Below are 21,029 nucleotides of genomic sequence, written 5' to 3'. Positions count from 1 at the left end.
TATTGGGCTTAGAAAAGCTAAACAACTGTCAGCACAGGTACTGTAGCTGTGTGGCATCTACTGTCTTTCTGTTGCAGCTGTTGCTACCTCCTGCCTCAGTGGACAGGGAAGGTTTCATGTTTACACTGGTAGTGGAGGAAAAGAGCGTATTTGCTTTACCCATCTAAATACCTGCTGCATTTTGTCAGCCAATCAAGGGCTTTCATAGAACATCAATACTGGAACAATATCCTTCTAATAAACAAAAGTGTACCACTCACCAGGTGGTCCCATAGCACATATGATCTGGAGGTCCACCAGCTGGATGATGGAGCAGTCTTTCATGTCATACCAGTTCCAGTGGTCCAGCCACTGGCGCAGCAGCTCCACAGGGGGCTGGGCACCGTAAACCTCTCTGGCCGGCATGTTCACATCATCCACAAATACCACCTGATAAGATATAACATTAGAATGCCTAAATTAATATTATAAACTGAAACTTCTGCAGGGTATTTGATATTGCATAAACTACACTGTATTTTGTTTAGATGTACACTTTTTACAGATGAGCGGTACAATAATATGGTGCTTTTTCAAAACGGACTACAACATTTTATTTTATTTCAATTTGCCAACATTTTATGAATGCAAGCTGCAGGATAATTCATACAAACATAAATCATCATACGAACATAAGAAGGAGGCTCTAACCATTTTCTTTCCCAGTGGTGGACCGAAAACTCCTTTGCGCCGCTTATCTAGCTTCGACATGACGATGTTTTGGGTCTGAGCAGCTGTAGTCTGGGCTGAAAAGTTGATGAATAATGGGCTGTAGACATCCTTCTGCAGCTTATTCAACAGGAAGTCCTGGGTGAGAGATATTAGAAATATGAACACAGATTATCATCACATTTCATAGTATGAAAGTTTATTGGTTATTTTCACTTGTGGTGGAAGTAAAAAATACCAATACAATGAAGAAAAAATACTCCTTTAATGTGAAAGTCCTGCTTTCGTAATCTGACTTGAGTTAAAATTCAGAAAATTATTGATAAAATGTACTCAAAGTACATAAAATTACAAGTGTCTTAAGTGTCACAATACAAATAAAAGTGATTAATGAATAAATAAATAAAATGAAACAAAAAGTGCAATATTGCTCCCTGAAACTGTAGTATAGTTTAATGTTATGAAGTTTTGGGATTATGGGATTATGGATTTAATTCAACTAATAAATGCAATCAAAGTACAAACTTGGGTGATATTTGCATACTTGACGAAAAGAAAAAAACGCATGCGACAGAAATAACTATGTAATTCCACGCACTGTTCTGAGTAGCTTGCAAGTCAGCCTATACAGGTAAAGTACACGTAAAATGACAATTTCCTTTTGATGTGGCACATTTAAATGTGGCATTCAGGGAGTATTTCATCAGTTTCTTAAGTTAAGCCCGGAAAACGACTGCAAAATGAAGTTGAGGGTCAGTCGTCCTCTGTAGACATAATCTAAAACAATGTTGTGCAGGTCAAAAGAGTAAAAACATGATTAATTTTGCAGGAAGGGCATTTTATTAAATGCTAAAAGAGGCTTTTATGAAAGGCCTCTTCTGGATAAAATGCACATAAACAGTCCTGTTTATGTTTCAAAGAACAGAGAACAGAGAACATAGTCATGAGTGATTTGAAGGCCGGAGGACCGGAACTATCTTCATAGTACTTCTTATCATGTACCGTGTCTGTTCAGTCATGTGCTTGTTTCCCCTGTGCAATGTGTATATGCGTGCACACAGGACTCATGCACATCCTTGTGAACACATGTGAGCAATGACCTGTATTATTAAAGGGGACTTGTGATGTGAATGATTCCAGGCTGCCGACACGGTGCATCATCATCCTCTTATCTAAATTATAAACCAGTGGCACAGCTTCTTGCTGTCTCACTCAAGAGTTGACTGAGGCAGGTGAAGGAGCCCTGTGTACAGCTGTCTGACGGTACTGGTTCCGGCATCATGCCAGTCACATTCTTATGGTCTGTCAGATTTGGGATACATCCATGCTCTGCTGGTTGCATGGGACAGAGCTGCTCCAACATGCTGACAGACAGGAAGTGAAGAGCAAGGCAGGTTCCCCAGTGAGATGATCTCTTTTCACCCCAGAGTCTCAAGCTTGAGCACACTAATATATGAACTAATGAAGCAAAGGGAAGGAGGGGGATTAGTCCTTGATATAAATAGCTGAAGGTCTACAGAGAGACACTCTGTATTCCTCCAAGGTGGCCGTTTCACACCTGGTCTCCGAAGCTGTGTTGCCTACAAATGATTTGTGTGAACAGGGCACTTACTTTAGTTTCCTGAGGCTGGGACGACACAGCTTGGGAATGTATGCACACTCCCCCAACAGAATGATGTTATCGATTGCACAGACGTTTGTGAACAGTTTCTGTTCACTTCAGCAAATTAATGGTACGTAGCTGGTAAGTCATTCTTACCAAACATGTCTTTCTGCTCTGTAATTTAATAATAATAGTTACATTATTTAATGTAATTTAATTACATTAATAAAATCATAGATAGCTGACTTACTGTAATATAAACACTCTTGCCAGTACCAGTCGGACCAATGAAAATAGTGGGCTTCTGGTGGGTGATGAGGAGTTCCATCAGTGCCATGTAGCGTACTGTGTTTTCAGTGGGCACGATGATCTCGTTGAACTGCATGTCTTTGCATATGGGAGGAGCAGTCTTTAGCTCATCAGTCCACAGCTCCCATCTGCCTGCACCCTGAAGAGGAAGGTGAAAAAACCAAAACGTTAAGAGCTGCACTGGATATATGAAAGGCCACAAGAGCCCCCACTCAACCATTACGCACCAAGGGGACACACAATACTTACATGTACATGACAAAATGGACCACACAAATGGATTTATCTATTTGTGAATATAGGGACTCTAATCTGATGTGACCTTTGATGTTTTTTTTTTTTTACCTTATGTGACCTTTCCTTGTGTTTGGAATTGAGTTATCTCAATAGCCTTCAAAATAATTGATGTATTTCAAGTAAATTGATAGTAGTCTTGTGTAGTCAGATTTTTTTCTTGATTGAGATGTAAGATAAAATGCGCCAATATGAAAATTTTCTTTTAGGACCATACTGTAAACAACATAACCATGGTAACCTTAATACGATACACTGAAAAATAACAACAAAAATGTCACACAGTTCAGATAAATTCCAGATACCTTATCTTAATACATTGTTACAGCAAACTGTAACAGTGTTCTTTCAGCAGCTTTGTCAAAACAGATTTTAAAAAAGAATATCTCAAATCCTCTTAGATGGGCGGAACAGGACTGTAACATCAATAATAACCAAGTTTGGTTGCCATCCTCCATGATAAAATAAGAGTTTTCTGACAGCAAACATCAGCTGTGTGACAGAAACTAAAGCAATGACACTTTATAAAGGTCACACAACGACAAAAAATGAGCATCCACAGTTCCACAGTTGTCTTAAGAAAATTGTCATTCTGGTTTCTCACACTGTCCAGTCCACATACGGTTGATGTAGAAAGTTGGGTGGGGGTGAAGTGTATTGCATGTGTATGTTGTCAGTTATTGCGGTAATAATGGTGTAAAGAAAAACTGCTGTATGATAAAACCATTTGTATTCTCGACTGTGACAGAGAGATATTTGGTTTTTGTGTCATTCTTATTTTCCACAAAATTTTCCACAGCTCTTTCCATAAGCAGCTTTGAAATAAGTACAAAATTTGCTGCAAAAGCATCAGAAGCAGCCCCACCTCTTTAATGAAGCAGTACTGGTAGACCGTTCCCTCAGAGGGCAGGGGCACTGTGAGCTGTTTAGGCGGAGCCTCGACAGTAGCCAGGATGCCATGGCAGGTCCGGGTCTCTTCACTTAAAGGGCCATTCAGAACCTCCCTCACCACAGCATCAAACTTGACGCGGCTTGAATCATCACAGCTGGCACCCACTGACCACACCAGGCAAAACACAAAGATGCCCTGTGGAAAATAAACATTTGTATGAAAAATTGAAAATTAACTACTGATGCGATGGACAAAAAATAACATTTCCCTCTGAAATGTACTGGAATAAATGCACAGTCAAGTAAATTGTTTTAAAATAAAAGGACTTCAGTAAGTTGTCTGCTTCTCAAAATAATCCACTACTTGTGCAAACATACATTTTCCTGTGGCTGGTCCTGTGTGGGAGTAATTTTTACCTCTATAATAAACAGGATGGATGGTAACATTAAGGCTTCATCCTGGCTGCTAAAGCAGAATCTAATTACTGGGCAAACATGGAACTTGGTGTATGTGGTGTAAAATTATTGTTTTATTACACTGTATCATGAAATATCACTTGTTATGCAGCAGCACTTTTGTATTTTCTTGTTTCATCATATTTTCAAGTTGGCTCCTGTGGACCTTAACCCACAAAATTAACAAATTATGTTCAAGATGATGTTTGTAGAGTATAAGTAGTACTTACCACACTCTAACAAAAACCCTGTGTAGACATAATATGTATGTAGCAGTATGCAATCAAAAATCTCCTTGCGCAGACAAGGTTTGCAGTTACTGAACAGATAAAAATTTAGACTGTACAAATTATTTTGTAAGACAAAACCACAGAGGAGCGATGTCTTTGTTGGGATAAACAGCAGGCATACTGTAGGAGCTGAAAATTCCTACTGCCTCATGAGTTATCATGAGCTTAGCAGCCTCACGACTACATGATAGCTCCTGCTGTTAAAAGGCTGATTAATTCAACACTTTGATAATGACTGGCAGAGAATCATGGGAGAGATGGTTGAAAGGCATTCATCAGTGCAGTGTGCCACAGGAGGATAATAGCAGTGCTTTCAAAAGAGAGGATTTAGAGGCAAAAAAGAAAATCTATTGGAACTCATGCAGGGACAGAAGAAAGCACTCATCTGCTAAAACATTTCCACTCTTTGTAGGCCTGCCTGGAGACAGACTTGATTGGAACAGTATGTAAAAGATGGCTCTTTGGTGTATACTGTATCTGAGCTTACGGTTTGGTATAATAAAAGCATCTGAATGTGTGTTTATGGAGAAATAGAATGGGTAGGTTGATTTTTTTGAATTTGTTGAGATGTTCACTCAGTGTTTGGATGTTAAAAATATAACTCTATCAAGCTACAAATAAGATATAATAGAAAGCAAAGTGTAACGTTTTAAAGCTAATGATTAATTTGTACTGCACAGTTAAAGATGCAACAGCATTTGCTCTGGCTTGCTTATGAATTATTCATTTGCACAATTTTGGAGATGGGGATGAGTAGGAAAAACAGAAATTAGATACCTAATTAAATACCTTTAGATTTAATTAGTTTTTTTGGGGGTGGCGCATGAAATGTCTGCAGTTTTGCACTGAGTCTGATAGAGAATCCCTGTTGTGATAGAGAGCTGTCTTATTTCACTGACCTCCTCTCCTTTCTCTCTTTGAAGACACATATCATGACATGTGAAGTGACGCATCAGCTGGACTCGGAAGTATGAGCTCTTGTGGTTTGACTGGATTTTTGTTTTTACTATATTTTAATGTGTTTACTAATTTGGCAATAATGCTGTATGTGGCATTATGCAAGTAGATGTTTAACACGGCTTATGAAAGAGACTGGCTTATGGTTATGTTGAGATTTGTGAGAGTGAGAAGCAGATGCTGTATGTAGCGTACTGCTTCTGAGACGCTAGACTGCCCTGTGAAACCTTAATTACCTCTTTAATGGTGTCTAACCACCCATAATGATAGTTTTAAGATGTTGTAGTCACTTGTGCATTTAGACATTCAATTACTGTCTTATTACTGTTAATAACACTATAATAATAATTAGTTGCAGTGTAGTGGTGGGCATGTACACAAACCTCTAACCAGGAGCATATGTCTTTTTCATTCATGCTCTTAATCTTTGCTTCATCATGAAAGTCATCCATCATACAGTCCATGAGATTCATCAGGGACTTGACTAGATTGGTGTCGGAGGTCGGGGACAGCTCCTGAGATCGAGCCAAAAGAAAGAACATGCATTAACACTCGAAAAGGAGTGACGTCTGGGCTTACTACTGGACTCAGAACTAATTACAAGTTCGCTTAGATGACCAAATTTGTCAATCAAGAAACACTGTTGTAAGAAACTGACAAGTAAAAGTAAAATAACACAAATGGTACTATTTAAAAACTCATAAAAACTCATATATTGTTTGCTTGTGACACTTGCAGAAAGAAATGCACATATATCAGCATAACATTTATGTCTTTTTGGAATGAGAAACAAAAGCATTATCCTCATGTAGATGCACGGTGAAAAATTCTCTTTAGAGTAAAGACAACACATTTATATGCAAACTGTCACCAGACAGAAAATAAACTGTATCTCCCAAGGATAGTTCAGCACCTTGGCGGCCTTTCGAATGAGTTGCAAACAGGCGGGCAGTAAGCGATCAAAAAGGGCAGTGATGAGGTCTTTGTGCTCTGCCTTGACTGTGGCAGGCAGAGTACTCAGCCAGGACAGCGTAAGGGGCCGCCACCCAAGCATATGAGGCTCCATGTAGATCATACCACAGCGAGACACCTGCCAGAAACATATATCACATCTGAAAACAAACATCTAAACTAGTGGTGCTTAACTTATCAAGAAAAATCCATTTATAACACTAGTATCCTTAATGCAGTATATATCTTAATCTGACCAGCACCTAGAATTACAATCAGTCAATTATCAGCAAATTACTGCATGCAATGCTGTAAACTGTAAATACAGTATGGTGCAGGTCAGCACTCCAGTGGTGCTGTGGCCCTAATTTGGCCAAATACCATAACTACTGAGGAGTTCAGCCAAATAGTTATATCATATAGTTTACCCGAGTGTATACAGTAGATAGGTGTGTGCTGCAAGGAATATCTGAAGACTACATTACAGTTCCTTCCTGAAGAGAAGCTTTTTAATGAGATCCCATCGCCCCAGGTCCCACCCAAGGAATAACTTCAGAAAGGTAAAGTTAGAAGAAAAGAAGAAAGATAAGCAGAGATGGGTGAAGACATGATGTATGAGCAGTAGCTAAGAGACATACAGATACGAGAGAGGGAAAAAGAAAAAAAAGAAGAGCAGCACATAAAGAGAAAAATAACTTTCATAGACAAAGAGAAAAAATGCGGGAAAGAGAAAGAGAGCTCAACCTTGCACAAAAGGGAACCGGCACAATATGGGGGAAGTTCACTGTGATCACAAAAATGTTGATACCTCCGCTTTCGGCATGATGAAAGGAACAGCTGGCAGGCTATAGTGAATCAAAAATAGAAGTCGATTTAATAAAAAAAACGTAGAGCCAGGGAGATGCAAAGGTATTCTCTCAAGGCATCTATGTTTTCAAATCAGGTGCCTTTGTTACTGCCTCACAAAAAAGAATCGTAAGGAAAGGTACAAAAGAAACTTTTTTTATACTGCAAAAGATCCATACAAGGATTGCAATTCATTCATTTCAAAGCCTGTGATGTCTTTGTTTGCAAGGTTACATGATTGAATGGATTTATTAAAGGCTGGTTGCCTCAATTGTGGTTTAAAGGAGAGAAACAGAGGGGGAAAAAGAGGAAGGTTATTAGTTAGGACACTGACTAACTATCAGAGTACTCCCTTGTCTGAGCAGTCACTACATCCATCTGACACACCAGTTAAGGTTAAGTACAGAGTTAATATGATCTGTGAAAACTGAACCAAGGATGCAAGTAACACATCACATTATTTGGATAGATAACAGAAAGTGAAAGCAGACAATACGAGGCCAAGACCACGGAGATGAATACTAGAAAATGTGTGTAATAAAAAAAAAAACAAATGTGAATAGTATAATCAGCAAAAGCTGATGGATGATAAGATAATGTAGGTTTGGGAGTGATGGGTCAGAACCCTTTCAGCACAATGTTACAGTAAGAAAATTATCACTTCTGTACAAAAACAGTCTGTTTCTAAATAAGAACAAGAATTGAACCATTGTCAGATAAACCCAGAGATTGGAAACCATACCTGCTACAGAATGGAAAAGCAAAACACACTGTGATTGAAGCCATTGATCAAAGTAAAGGTGCTACTTACTGTGGCTGGCGATGCCACCTCAAGGTCCATGGGCTCAAAGATGAGGCTCATTTGCGGTGACATCTGAATGATCTCACCACTCATCAGACACAGCTTCTTGTTGTCGTCAAGTACTGTGTTCATATTCTCAATCCACACGGCGTCCACTGGGCCATCAAAGATGAGCCATTTTCTGTCAGGGCTCTGAGAAATTGGAGGAATGGGTTTGTGCACAGCTTGAAGGAACAGTGCAGTAGGTCAGTCACTAGTATTGATCACAATGAGGACCTGCTATCTTATCTTCTCTATTTATTACAACTAACCAAAACCTAAATACAATGTCATATCACACAAATATAGCTGAAACAGAGCCATGTTAAATTAAAACTTTACACCCCGGGGAGGCTTTTTACTTCAAAGAAAAGATGAGCTAAATTCACAGGAAAGTTGGCCCCTTGCAGTGCTAAAATATGCAAAATCTTCTTGTATTCATGGAGTTCTAACGTTCAGAAGAAAAGCTTAGAAATGTACGAGTAAGAACTTATCCTTTAATCACATGCACATACTGTTTTCATTTCTTTCTCTTGAACAAAAATCCCCACGCATGCTTTCAAGGTCACAATAGAACTCACCTCCATTATAATCTAAGCAAAGAATGTTTCCTAAATGAATGAAATTAACACCTACACTGTCATAATGGCGGTTGACAACAAGAGTCAATTCTCCAGTTAAATGGAGTGGCAAGGGCTGTGCTTTAAATTGATTTGTTGAAATATAAACAAATGGAGAAACCTGGGCTGGGGCCATCTGCTGCTTGAGAGGGAAGAGAGTATGCTATAATGTAATGATCTGACAGAGAGGGTTGGCACTGAAAAAAAAAAAAAAATTACATTGCGTATGCCATGAGTTTAATACTCTACACTGCTGCTGACTCCAGATTAACACATAAAGAATTAGTTTTAAAAAATGTGGTGCAGGAAAAAAAAGCAAGGGAAAGATTTTTGCCCAAAGAGGAAAATTAGTTTTTTTGAAACTGAATTAGGACCCGTTTTCTGTTTTCATTGCATCAGTATGTACTCCCTCGGCTGTCATAACCACTCTTCACACTTCTAATTCATTGACAAAAAAACAATTTGTAAAATGACAACTTTATATACAGAGACAATTTTTAAAATGACAACTTCATTTGAAAACAATTTGAGAATAGGGAGAACAAATGACTTTCCATTATGACATGCACCCACTGCAATGTGTAAATCGTCTGTCCGTGTGAGTCTAGTGTGTGTGCACAATGCACATGAATGGAAGAGTTATTAAAGATCTAAATTTAACAAGACAGAAAAATGATTCTTTTGTTTACTCTGTCACCGCAACCTTTTTTTCTACCAGCTTGAAATTAATTGGAATGTCATGCCGATTGTACAATGATCTATTCTAAACTAGTAAACTGAGACTGAATAGACAATAATACATCTAAGACTCATCTTCTTGCTGCACATAGCATCAAACATTTGAGTATGTTGCACCTCAGGTTAAATTATAAGTGTAAGATTTTCCCACACAGGAAGAGGTGCAGCAGCAGTTTTCTGTATTGCTCCTTATGGAGGGAGCAATTTCAGCATAATATAGCAGCATAATTCTACATTTCTACTGTTGTCATTTCAGTGCTGCTTTATAAGCCTGAATGTCTATTCTGTGCAGCCGTGTAGCGGAACATCACAAAGTAGCTGAGGCAGAGATGTGATTCAAATACATTTTGCTTTTGCAAAGTTGCTTCAAGTGCCTGTTTCCACAGAGCCAGCATGAGTTTTACAGTTTGTAATCTAGGCTGATATTATGTGCCATTTAAGACGCCATTACTTTGACTCATCATGGTAATTTTCGTGTAAGTTGTCAAAACTTTAACAGGACATAGGACTTGATAAGGTAATAAGGTACCTGTACAACAAATCCAGTCATACAGCAATGAGCAAGATTATATAACAGTATTAAGCTTACAAACTGAAAGACACTGAGAGATAATGACAACGATCAATATCCTCCAACCCCCTGAGGTGATTCGTCATCTGTCAGCTTTTTGGGGTAATGAATCCCCCATGATTCTAGTTACAATATCAACTACATTTATATCTTAAAAGGTGAAATTATAGAAGGCAGCCATTTTATACCAAATCATTTCAGACTGTTTCATGTGTTTACTTTCAACTATATTGTTCATATGAGGTAATAAAAACACACAGACAAAATTCTGACCCACCAGCAGACCACATTGAAAGTTATGCTGATTCCATTTGGAATCAAAATACGTATGATATCTCTTATATATACCTAAAAGCAGCAATCTAGGCTGTCACTTCTAAGGAGAAAGTGTTAACAAGCTGATATTGAAGCTATAAAATCCAATATATCGTTATGGTATTGGAAAGCTCGACAAGTTACTGCAATGCTAGAAGCTGACATTAAAAAAGAATCCAGCTGATGCTGAACAGCACATGAGAAATCCAATACACTGCATGTTCCTCTGAGATACACCATCTTTATAAACTGTTTCTCCTACAGCTAAACGTTTTTCACAAAGAAGACAAATCATATCAGCTGAGACTGGTGTTTGTATGAAAACTTGTTCAAAAGCCAAACTGAAACTAACAGAGCACATGAGGATGCTCTGTTAGTTTTGGCTGTGTTGTAAAATGTAGGATCTCAGAGATGCTCTGTGTTTATTTCTGGCAGCCTGTATAAATACAGAGGTTTCCCAGGAAAAGACTCAATCAATGACCTTGAGAAATCTCTCTGAGGATCCAATAGTAAGGCATCTTTCCAGCTTGTCTCCTCATCCACATTCTCATTCCCCAGGAAGTGTGGAAATTCCACTAGGATAAAGTCACATGGCCCCAGAGGAATGTTTACACCAAGCGAGCAGAAAGTTTGTGACTTACTGAAAAGAGACCATTAAAATACTACAACTACACTCCTGAAACAGCTCCAGTTAACCATTCTTCTAAACTGACTGCAAGCCATTACAGGTAACCATAGCAACAGTATGCGCTCTGTTCATGATTACCAACTAATCCATTTCAATCACATTTTCAATATTATTATAATATCAGATATTCTTTTGTCCAAAAAACAACATAAATATACAAAACATAATTGTGTCTGTGAGCATATTTTTTGTTATAAAAAATGGATATACAATAGACACATAAAATGGCAAAGGTGTCAGCAGGATTTAAAGTGATAGTTTCAGTAAAAGTCAACATTTTAAACTATTATCTGTGAATATACAGAGTATTAAGCACATGGATGACTATGAGATTCAACAGGAGGTGTTATAGCTACCACAGCCTTAACCACACTGGTACCATATCAGAGTCTGTGCAACATGACGCTTCACAAGTCTGACAATACTGTATGTTGGCTTGTGTCTGAACTTCACCAGTTTACAGTGCCTGAGTGGCCATCTTACCTGGGAGGCCGCGAAGGTTCTGTAGCTGACAGCGAGGATGCCATCAGACCACTCGTGTGAGACGGGGTCAAACTGGCCATACAGCTGGCCCATGGTGATGGACTTGGGATTGATAACTGTGATCTGTACCTGGTTCTCATCCATCAAACCCTGGTGTAACAGCCACACATATGCAAGAACATGCAGAAAACACAAAGATGTCACAAACTCAAGACAAAGAAGACGCGCGCACACACACACGCATACATATAGATATATAAACAACAACAATGAGCATGAGGAGTCACTCATTTGACCAACTTGTCTTTGATAAGGCTTGCAAACTGCTTAGAAGATTAGTGTCTGTGTGACAGGACTTCTGCTAACTCTAACTGAGGAAGAGAAGCACAAACTGCAACAAACGGCTTTTCAGACAAGGTGTCACTTTGAGTTGAAAACAATGAGAAGAGTGAGGTGCTGAAAAAAACAACAAAAAAGGAAAGAAAGGGGACGGGGCTGGACATGATCGGTGGATGTGCAGCAACAAGGATGACGATGATAAATGTGGCTTTCCCAGGCGTTCCATCAGCAGGCCTTCATCTGTCTCCTTGGTGGGACGCCACTCAGCCCTCTCAGCCATGTAAATACAAGCCAGTTCTGCTCTTCTCTGTGAGATCGATAACTACTAAACAAAGACTACAGCTCTGACAAATTGGATGGATGTGTTTACTTGGGACAAACATGTAGCTCAGATAAGCCTTGGATACTGAGTGTATCACATATTTTTACTTGACATGTTTTTTTTTTTACTGACTGAGCAAGTTCATGTCCCAAGGACTCAAAAAAAAACATCAAAATTTGTAATAAAATACAATTAAATAATGCATGGTTAACCACCTGAAGTTGAGGTTTCAGGAACATAATAAATAAATTGGACCTCAAGGACAGCTTTGGAAAAAAAAAGAAAAGTAAAAAAAATAGTGGTTTACAGTAGCTATTGATTGAAACTTGAAATCTAGTATGCTGACATGCGCCTTCCACCACAACACATACCTTTTCACAGACGTCATGAAGTGCTGCTGCCAGCACACGATAAGCGCTGGTCTTGCCTCCAAAAGGCTCACCCACCAGCATGAAACCATGCCTCACTATCATCATCTCATAGATCTGGAGGATTTTCTCTGCAAAGAAATCGGTGACTTGCAGGTTCATGCGCTTGCAGTTTTCTTCGATGGCTTCGAGCAGGATGTGGTAGTCTCGTTTTGGAAGTTTGACACCCGGGAAGAGGTCAGAAGTGATACCCTGAAGGAGAAATCTTAAAGATGAATGAGGAAACACAAGTACTTAAACACATTTTTAAACACAACATGCAACAAAAACACACACGTTTACTCACAAGGACCCACAAATTCACCTCGGGATGGTATGACAATGATGGATATGCTTATTTAGAAACTCAGAGTAAACAACCATTCACACATGCACACACTTAATCCATGTGAAGTGTTCTGACTCAAACTTAAACTGTCCCTGTGCATCATGCTTCAAAATGAACTGATTGGAATTAACATGGGCTGACATCATTTGATGTGTAATGCTCCATTGATCAAGACAGAAGGTGCTCCACTCTACTGCACCTCAAACAGCTTCAGATCATGGGCCAGGAACTTGGGCAGATTGACATCAATAATGGATCTCAGCAACAAGGTATCTTCATTCTCCTCTGGAAACGCGAGCTGCAACAAACCAACACATATGAAAGAAGAACAGAAAAGCAGATTAGAAAATATGGACTAAAAAAGACAAGGTAATGAGAGGAATAAACAAAAAAAAAACATGTAATGTGAAGCAGATAAAAAGTGGGGCTTCAACTGTAGTGACCGCTGTCGCCGTAAAGTCACTGTATAGGTGTAGTAAGGCTCTAAATGACCGTTTTCAAGAAGCGAATTAACCAGCTTGGTGCTCTTGTTAACTCTATATGGATGCTATCACTGATGTTGGAAGCAAATCTCCTGTGTGTAAAACAAATGCAGGTGTCTGTTGATAACTTTCTTATTGAAAGCCAATTCTTTCCTTTCTTTGCCACACATCACTGCAAAAAAGTCTGTTGTGTTTGGGTTTGAGCAAATTTCCTCAGAGTGTGCTAAAGATTATTACCACAAACAAATGTAACCCTGCACACAATACAAATAATACCATGGAACTACCAACCCCTACTTAAAATAAACTTGCTTCCTCTGCATTAAAAATGCAACCAAATCGAGGGAAGACATTTCGATCAGTTATCTGGCTTTTAACCTGCTCAGCACTACTTTGAGAAACTGTTGCACCCCAATTAGGTAGCCTAATTATGTGTTCATTCTGTAGGGAAATATTCAGGAAAATGAACAGAAAATTCCACCCAATCATCTCAAAACAAATCTGTACCTTGAGGTTTCCAGCAGCAGTCAACACAGACTTCACAGCCCTCATCCCATAGTCGTAGTGATGCTGTGAGGAAAGCTGCTCGGAACAGAGTCGATAAGTGGCCACGATTTTCACCGAAAGGGGACGTGCGGTCACAAAGCCACACGAGTACAGCACAATCTCTGCAATCATTGCATAGTCTGGTACCATCATAGCCACAGTCCTGAACAGAGCCTGGTGTAAAGAGATGCTTTTGCTGAACAAAAGTTTTTAAATTCTGATTGAATTTCTGCATTTTTCTGGTTTTCTCTTCTTCAATTTTATTCTTACAGTTTTTACATCATTAATACTTGGAGACAGGCATGATAAAGGCCTATATTTTGAAGCATTTTTCACTGAGATTCACAAAATGCAGATTTTTCAACTGTAATTCAAAATCTTCAGTTATGTATGTAAATGTGCCTGAAATTTTACATTCCAGTTTGGACAAAGAAACTCATTCTGTACCTTGAGGTTATCTGGTAGTTCAGAGCGTCCAGCATACCCAGGGTTCATAGTGATGAACACAGCACAGGAGGGGTCCAGTTTAAGCTCAGTTCCTTCAAACATCAGCATCTCACTATGGGCAGCAATTCCTGGACACACAGATGCAGTGAGATACAGTGTGTATTAACTTGTATTTTGTGCTTTTTGACTCTGATGGAGACAATTAAAGGGTATTTTCAAAACATTGCACCATTAAAGGCTGCAAATGCTTCGCTAATTATTCACACTGCAGATTCAGAGTGCTGCCTCTTTGCACCATTTTTTGTAATGAGAACACATTGAGGAGCTTATATGTACATAACTGTACCTCATATGAGTAGATGACAAATGCACGTGCCCATGAGAGACATGTCATAGACCTGTGCACACCTCAATGCAACTGGGAAAAAATATTTTTTCTGTAGCATCAGTTGCAACAGAATCCTATTACCATTTTCAAACCTAAATTTTGAGCTAAGAACAATCTGTATCCCCCTCCAGCGCTTGGACCTTATGGTACTATGTTCTATGCCCACAGCACACACTGAACACACTGCTGTGCTGTGCTGAACAAAGCTATGCTTGAAGTTTTTTCTGGCCAGCCTGTACACAAACTGCCTCAGCACAGTGTTACATGTCTTTGTAGTCGAAAACCTGCTTTTGTACTGGCGAGAATATGCCAGATCTCTTTCTGGTATACTGTCGGTTTATGCAGACATTAAGGGGGGAAGCCAGATAGTCAAAAATGAATATATAGCACAAACCTCTCTGTATAGTGAGAATCTGTTGAGCCACCACGGACAGCACCTCCAGGTCAATGCGATTAAACTCATCAAAGCAGGCCCAAGCGCCACAGGACAAAAGGCCCTGGTCACACATGCATACACAAATTAGCACACGCAGGAACACACAAACATAATTATTTCAGAATGACAAGTGTGAGGACATTTCAGTGTGATCAAAGATTGGATTTTTTGGCAGTTGTTTAGTGTGGGTCTTGAGGCTACATTCGAGACACACACATTATGACATGAAACTGAGGGGAGGAGGGAAGAACAAGGGCCCCCTAACTGAGCCATCAGTGCAGTGCTATTTTTGAATTTTAATATCCTACAGTTTTCTCACCAGCACCAGGACATAGTGACATGAGCAATGTGTATGTGTACTTGGCTGCATGTATTTCATATATTAGACTTTTATATATTACTATATTTTATACGCACAATGTGTAGTAATTCAGCTTTACTAATACACTGCATTATATTTGTAAGAACAGATTGTAGCAGTTGACAGTACTGATAGTTATGGTAGTGGTATATTGCAAGGTGAAAGTAACTGCTCCGACACACATCCATCAAGGAGGGGAACAGCACTTGGGAATATTCTGATTAACTATCAGATGTATCATATTTCTTCTACATGCTCGGTTTCACTGGTGAACATAAAAGACGTTTCTTGGTGTCAGTTTATTTAGTATCAGTTTTCACTTAGGTGTGCTTCTCAACTGTGTGTGAGAGTTAAAGTTCAGATTCCAAGTAGAAAGAAAATGCTGGTAATTGCTGGTAAGTTTTGGCAAGAGAACTGCACTCACCTTGAAGAACTTTCCCAGAGCGATGTAGTCCAGACCATCAGAGCAGTTGAAAACGACACACTGCTTGGCCACTGCTTTGGCCAAGTCTTTGGTTGTCTCTGTTTTTCCTGTGCCAGCTGGGCCCTCAGGAGCCCCTCCCAAATGGAGGTGAAGGGCACCAAACAAAGTGCTGAAGAGGAAGGAATTTAGAGAAGGCTCATGTAACACCCGATGGCCCATCAGTGTCTCGTATGATTATATGTTTTCTCACTGTGCTATGTACACATTTTTATCGACAGCAATGTGTCAGAATAGGTCCACTCCAGCTTGCTGACAAAACATTTAGTAAGATGTTAAAGCGACTGAGAGAGTCACGGCAGGGAAGCGGAATAGAGCAAGGTGGCAGCTGTTAAGTGCAAGCTTTCAGCCATACTGAATCCTCAAATTTCTATACACTGTAATGTAGGCAGTTTTTGCACTGCAATACAGGGACTTGGCAATCATTTATTACTGAGCAGTGATTGTCATTAAGGTTTTCAAAACAAACCCTAAACTGTAGAAGCATTAACTGTGTAAATCATGAAAACATATATACAGCAAAATCCAATTTTAGAATATAAACTATATAACATCAATCCTACATATTATATAGGTCAATGTTTTAAGGTACGACAAATAAGAAAATGGACAAGAAATAGGAATTTAGCATCTGAAACAAGACAAGAATACAGGAGGTGTTTCTGCAGAAAGAATAACAAGGTAGCTGACTGTGTAGCAGTTTTACCGGTAGCAACGGTCAGTCAGTGGGGTAATGACCAGCCGTGGAGTGTTCCCCAGATATTCATAACCATAAGGCAAACCAGCGTTGATCATCTTGGTCTGGAGGTTGTTCTCCTGCACAGGTCAGAAATCAATCACAGAGTAAGTGCTGTGATTTGACATTAATGCCCTAACACTTAATTCCACCATCCTCTTCCCCTTCTACATACCACCCAGTAGTATCGCAGTTGACTAAGCCACTCAAAGTCATTCTCATCACTTATTCCCTTGTGCACCAGTGTAGCGAGCACATCCCTGGCGTGGACATCCAGCACAACAAGTGCTCCGAGGGTCACTCGGTTCTGCTTGGACAGCTTGCCACGTACAAGGGCCACAATGTCATCAATCTGTCTGTTGTTCTGCTCCAGGTAGGCATCTAAGGCCTGAGGGAGAGAGGTATGATTAAGTGGAAGGCAGACTATGCTGGAGATTATCAAGAAGGGGGGAGGGAGGGAGGATATCACGACCCCATCCATGAAGGTCTGAGCTCTGAAACAAATAGTAAGTAAATCACTGTCAAGATGTCCACAAGAAAAACACCACACTTATCTCGCTTTTATAGGTGCTATTAGCTGGACATGATCCTCACCCAACAGGTGAAATGTAAAACTCTTGTGTTTTAAAGGATACTTTAAAAAATTATATGTATATATGTATATCATATACCTGTCATACAAAGGGGTTTTCCCATATTGGTTATGGCAGCAGCCCTCTGCTGGCAACATCAGTTAAATAGGATGTGTCACATTTGAAATACAAGGGCTGTTCATGTGATGTGACAGAATGAATGTAGTCTGTGATCCTCATTCAGACCAGCTGTTCCCATATGCGCCTCAGACTCAGTGTTTAACTCTGAACCGTTTTGAATTAGATGACAGCTTGTAAATAGTGCTATGGGGTAAGTCATTAGTGTGAGTAACACACTCATTGAAAGGTAATATATTTGTCCTATAGTTTATCCAAGCATATTTCTGACCTCATCTTGACAAGCTTTCACATTCTTTAGGCTGTTTCTTGCGCTCTGTCTGACATGACATACTTCACAGTGTATGTTGCCATGGTTACGGCTTAGATAGAGACAAGATGGAAGTTCAGAGCATACTGTAGATGATGTGTTTCAGCAGAACATGCTAGGGGGCTTGCTCTTAAACAAAATTAAGTATGTTCAGTGTGAGGGTAAAAATCATGAAGTCTGATGCACAGTAAAACAATGTTTAGCCATGATTTGCTTGCTTTTAAAATATTAAAATATAATTTAAAATATTGCACGGGCTGAACCAGCTATTTTGTGATCCAGATAGTTAGCAGAGTTCTTGAGGATTCCTGTTCAAAACAGCAGTAAGTATTGTTAAACACTCTGGGGTTTTCAAACATAGTCAGGGATTTATGTTTTGGAAAAATAGATGCTCAGCTCTGTGACTGGAATGTGATGACAATACTGTACAAGAGAGGCAACCAAAACAAAATAAAGCGCCTTATTCCTTAAAAAAGGACCTTACCTCAACACAATTCACAACACATAATGCAAGTTTACAAACGCAATAAGCAGTTGATCACCTTCTGTCCTGAATTAATGGCTTCATGAATATCCTTTGTCCAGTAGACCTGTGAGACGCAGAGCACTGTCTGGCCTGGCCAAGCCCGTACCCAGTTGATCCTCAACTCGTTGGGGTACGCCTCGATTGCCTCCCCAATAACCTACAGTTAACCACAACAGGGACAGAGGGTTTAACTCCCTGGTGTCTGTCTGGTATCATGGAAGATATTAAAAAGCATACAAGGAGATCCCTTGAATGTGCAGGCTCAATTTTGGGGTCAAGTCAAGTCAAATAAAATCTCATTTGAACATCCAAGAAAAAAAATACACATTTCTTTGCATATATATTGAAGCTAAAAGATAGTGTAGTAACAATCCACACAACACCTTATGCAGAGAGGCAATCATGCCATTTTCGAGTTCCAGTAGCCATTTTTCCACTTGGCCCCTGGCTTTAGAGGTGGAAATGATATCCAGCAGCTGCACCATTTCACCCTCACTGCTCTTCATGTGGGTGATGTCCATCACATCAGTGAACACCACACTAGCAATGCCTTCAAAGCACTTCTTCAAATGGTTCTGCACCCTGGAGGAGAGTAAGACAAGAAAATTTAATCACTTAGGTATTATCTGTCCACAGTATGACCTGATGTGTGGACATTCTACCCATTTCCTTATGAGTCAGTATTTTCACTGGTCGCATAATGGCCCAGGCTTCACTCACACCAAATGCACACAAGTACATGTCTCCGTACTGGGTTGCAAGCCTTGTCAAAATGCCTCTGCGGGCACAGCAGAAATGTATATGTATGAATTCAGTGTAGACATTGATGGACGAGCTGAGCTGTTCACGTGATGCCTTCACAGGCAAGAAGTAAATTGTTGGTGTATGTCTGAATCAATATCACCCATACATATTTCTGTGCTGTTATTTATTTAAGACTCATATGTGTAGAATATAAAAAGTTCTGATTTCGGTGATGACAGCTTGTACAACACACTCATGGCAGAATGGATGTTGATATTCTCTTCCTTCTCCCTCCAGATCTGACCAGGGGTCAGTAGAGTGAATGGACTGAAAGCAGCACACAAACTGCACCAGTTATCAAAAGGATTGTGTGAATTGTTTTCAAATAAAAATATTAGATAATTTGAAAGACAATCTCATAAAAATTTTACACTTAGGGGCTTTTAATGGATATTGGTAAATTTGAGAGTGAGGGTGATTTATGGTCCAATTCTACACTGAGTGCATGCTGTTCTTTGCAAATAATGATGGTAAAATTCGCATTATATAAAAGAGTAATGTTGCACACAGTTTGAACGTCTGTCCCCCGCCTTTGAAATTCTGAAAAATGAAAAAAGACATGATATGACATGCAGTCAGAGAACATCTGTCTTAGACCTACAACACATTTTCAGTGTTCCTGATCCCAGACTTTCTTAAATCAGGTTGTTACAGGACAGTTGCTCTTGGGCATGACTGCATCTCCACCTGAACACCAGCAGCTGCTTCTTTAATCCATTAGAGGTCAAACTAAACCAGGTTGAGTGAGACCACAACCCTGATAAATTTGTGCTCAGATGATGATTATTGCCCATGTTACATTTTAACTCTGCATATGACAAGGCAGTTTAAAGGTCACTGAGAATTAGAGATCTTATCCAGTTTCACCACCTAGAAAGTATACTTTTATTCAACATTCAGTGAATCAAATTCTCTAAAAATCAAACTAGCACGTTACTGTCATAATACTTCCCAACTACTTACAATCCCCCTAATGCAGAAATTCCTTCTGTACAGATGAGCTCATGATTGTGTGCCTCTGCACTGATGTGCTGACAATTCCCAAAAGTCAGAGTGAGAACAGAAGAAAGAAATAGAAATAGAAATGGTAGAGAAAGAGTAAGAGGCTAGAACATCTTTTGTCTGAAATCACATTCATTATTAAGCAATAGCCCAGGGTGAAATGAGTCAAGGGTTGGTTATCACTAAAGACTTGGCTTCTGGGAAAACCACTTTAGAGATGAATATTTTCTTGTCCTAACATCAGTCTCTCAAAAGCCGCAACTCTTTGAAGCTGTTTTCTGTTACCCCTTCCGGATTTGCTTCTTTCAAATGCTGAATCACTGTTTTGAGCCTTTTTTGATAGAAAATGGACTGTTGCTTCACTAGTTTCTTTTTGTACAGAAGTAGGTTTAGCTTCTATTTATCAGTTTCTACAAACAGACTAGTTTTGCCTAGATGAGATCTAGAGTCAGCAATGGTGCTGTTCATCTTGACCACTAGGGGTAATCCAACTATACACATCTACATCCATTGTGAATTGGAATCAGGGATAGTGACTGATAAAACAAAAATATCATCAAGCACATTTTAGCTGTTTACCTTGTGGGGTCTTTGGTCTCAGAGAGGATTTCCAGCAGCTCCTCATTGGACAGGAAGAAGAACCGTGGAAAATAGAGACGCTTCTTCTCCAGGTAGTTATTAAGACCTTTGAGGATCATCTCCAGGAGTTCATTGGACTCTTTTAGCCTCTCTAGCATCTTGTCAATGGCTATCACAGCCAACACGTGTTTGTCCTGACACAGACAGGAGAGCATAGGGCTTAAAGCAAATATTCACTTGGGT

General features: G+C 39.5%; 1 protein-coding gene across 4 annotated transcripts in view; it reads right to left on the bottom strand.

Annotated features, from left to right (window-relative positions):
- dnah7 (dynein, axonemal, heavy chain 7) overlaps nt 1-21,029 on the bottom strand; it is a 62,650-nt gene that overhangs the window by 28,125 nt on the left and 13,496 nt on the right. For all 4 annotated transcript variants that reach the window (XM_046404857.1, XM_046404858.1, XM_046404859.1 and 1 more), the window contains exons 20-38: nt 20,787-20,980; nt 18,785-18,983; nt 18,418-18,558; nt 17,031-17,243; nt 16,826-16,935; nt 16,063-16,231; nt 15,236-15,338; nt 14,454-14,581; nt 13,968-14,180; nt 13,178-13,276; nt 12,594-12,842; nt 11,562-11,711; nt 8,117-8,299; nt 6,422-6,598; nt 5,892-6,023; nt 3,780-4,001; nt 2,562-2,759; nt 691-846; nt 261-429 (exon numbers count right to left, since the gene is read on the bottom strand). In XM_046404857.1, coding sequence (XP_046260813.1) covers nt 261-429; nt 691-846; nt 2,562-2,759; nt 3,780-4,001; nt 5,892-6,023; nt 6,422-6,598; nt 8,117-8,299; nt 11,562-11,711; nt 12,594-12,842; nt 13,178-13,276; nt 13,968-14,180; nt 14,454-14,581; nt 15,236-15,338; nt 16,063-16,231; nt 16,826-16,935; nt 17,031-17,243; nt 18,418-18,558; nt 18,785-18,983; nt 20,787-20,980 — 3,205 coding nt within the window. The remainder of the gene's footprint in view (nt 1-260; nt 430-690; nt 847-2,561; nt 2,760-3,779; nt 4,002-5,891; nt 6,024-6,421; nt 6,599-8,116; nt 8,300-11,561; nt 11,712-12,593; nt 12,843-13,177; nt 13,277-13,967; nt 14,181-14,453; nt 14,582-15,235; nt 15,339-16,062; nt 16,232-16,825; nt 16,936-17,030; nt 17,244-18,417; nt 18,559-18,784; nt 18,984-20,786; nt 20,981-21,029) is intronic.

The sequence above is a fragment of the Scatophagus argus genome, chromosome 11 (assembly GCF_020382885.2).
Source record: "Scatophagus argus isolate fScaArg1 chromosome 11, fScaArg1.pri, whole genome shotgun sequence".
NCBI lineage: Eukaryota > Metazoa > Chordata > Actinopteri > Scatophagidae > Scatophagus > Scatophagus argus.
This window is presented reverse-complemented; position numbering and strand designations above follow the sequence as displayed.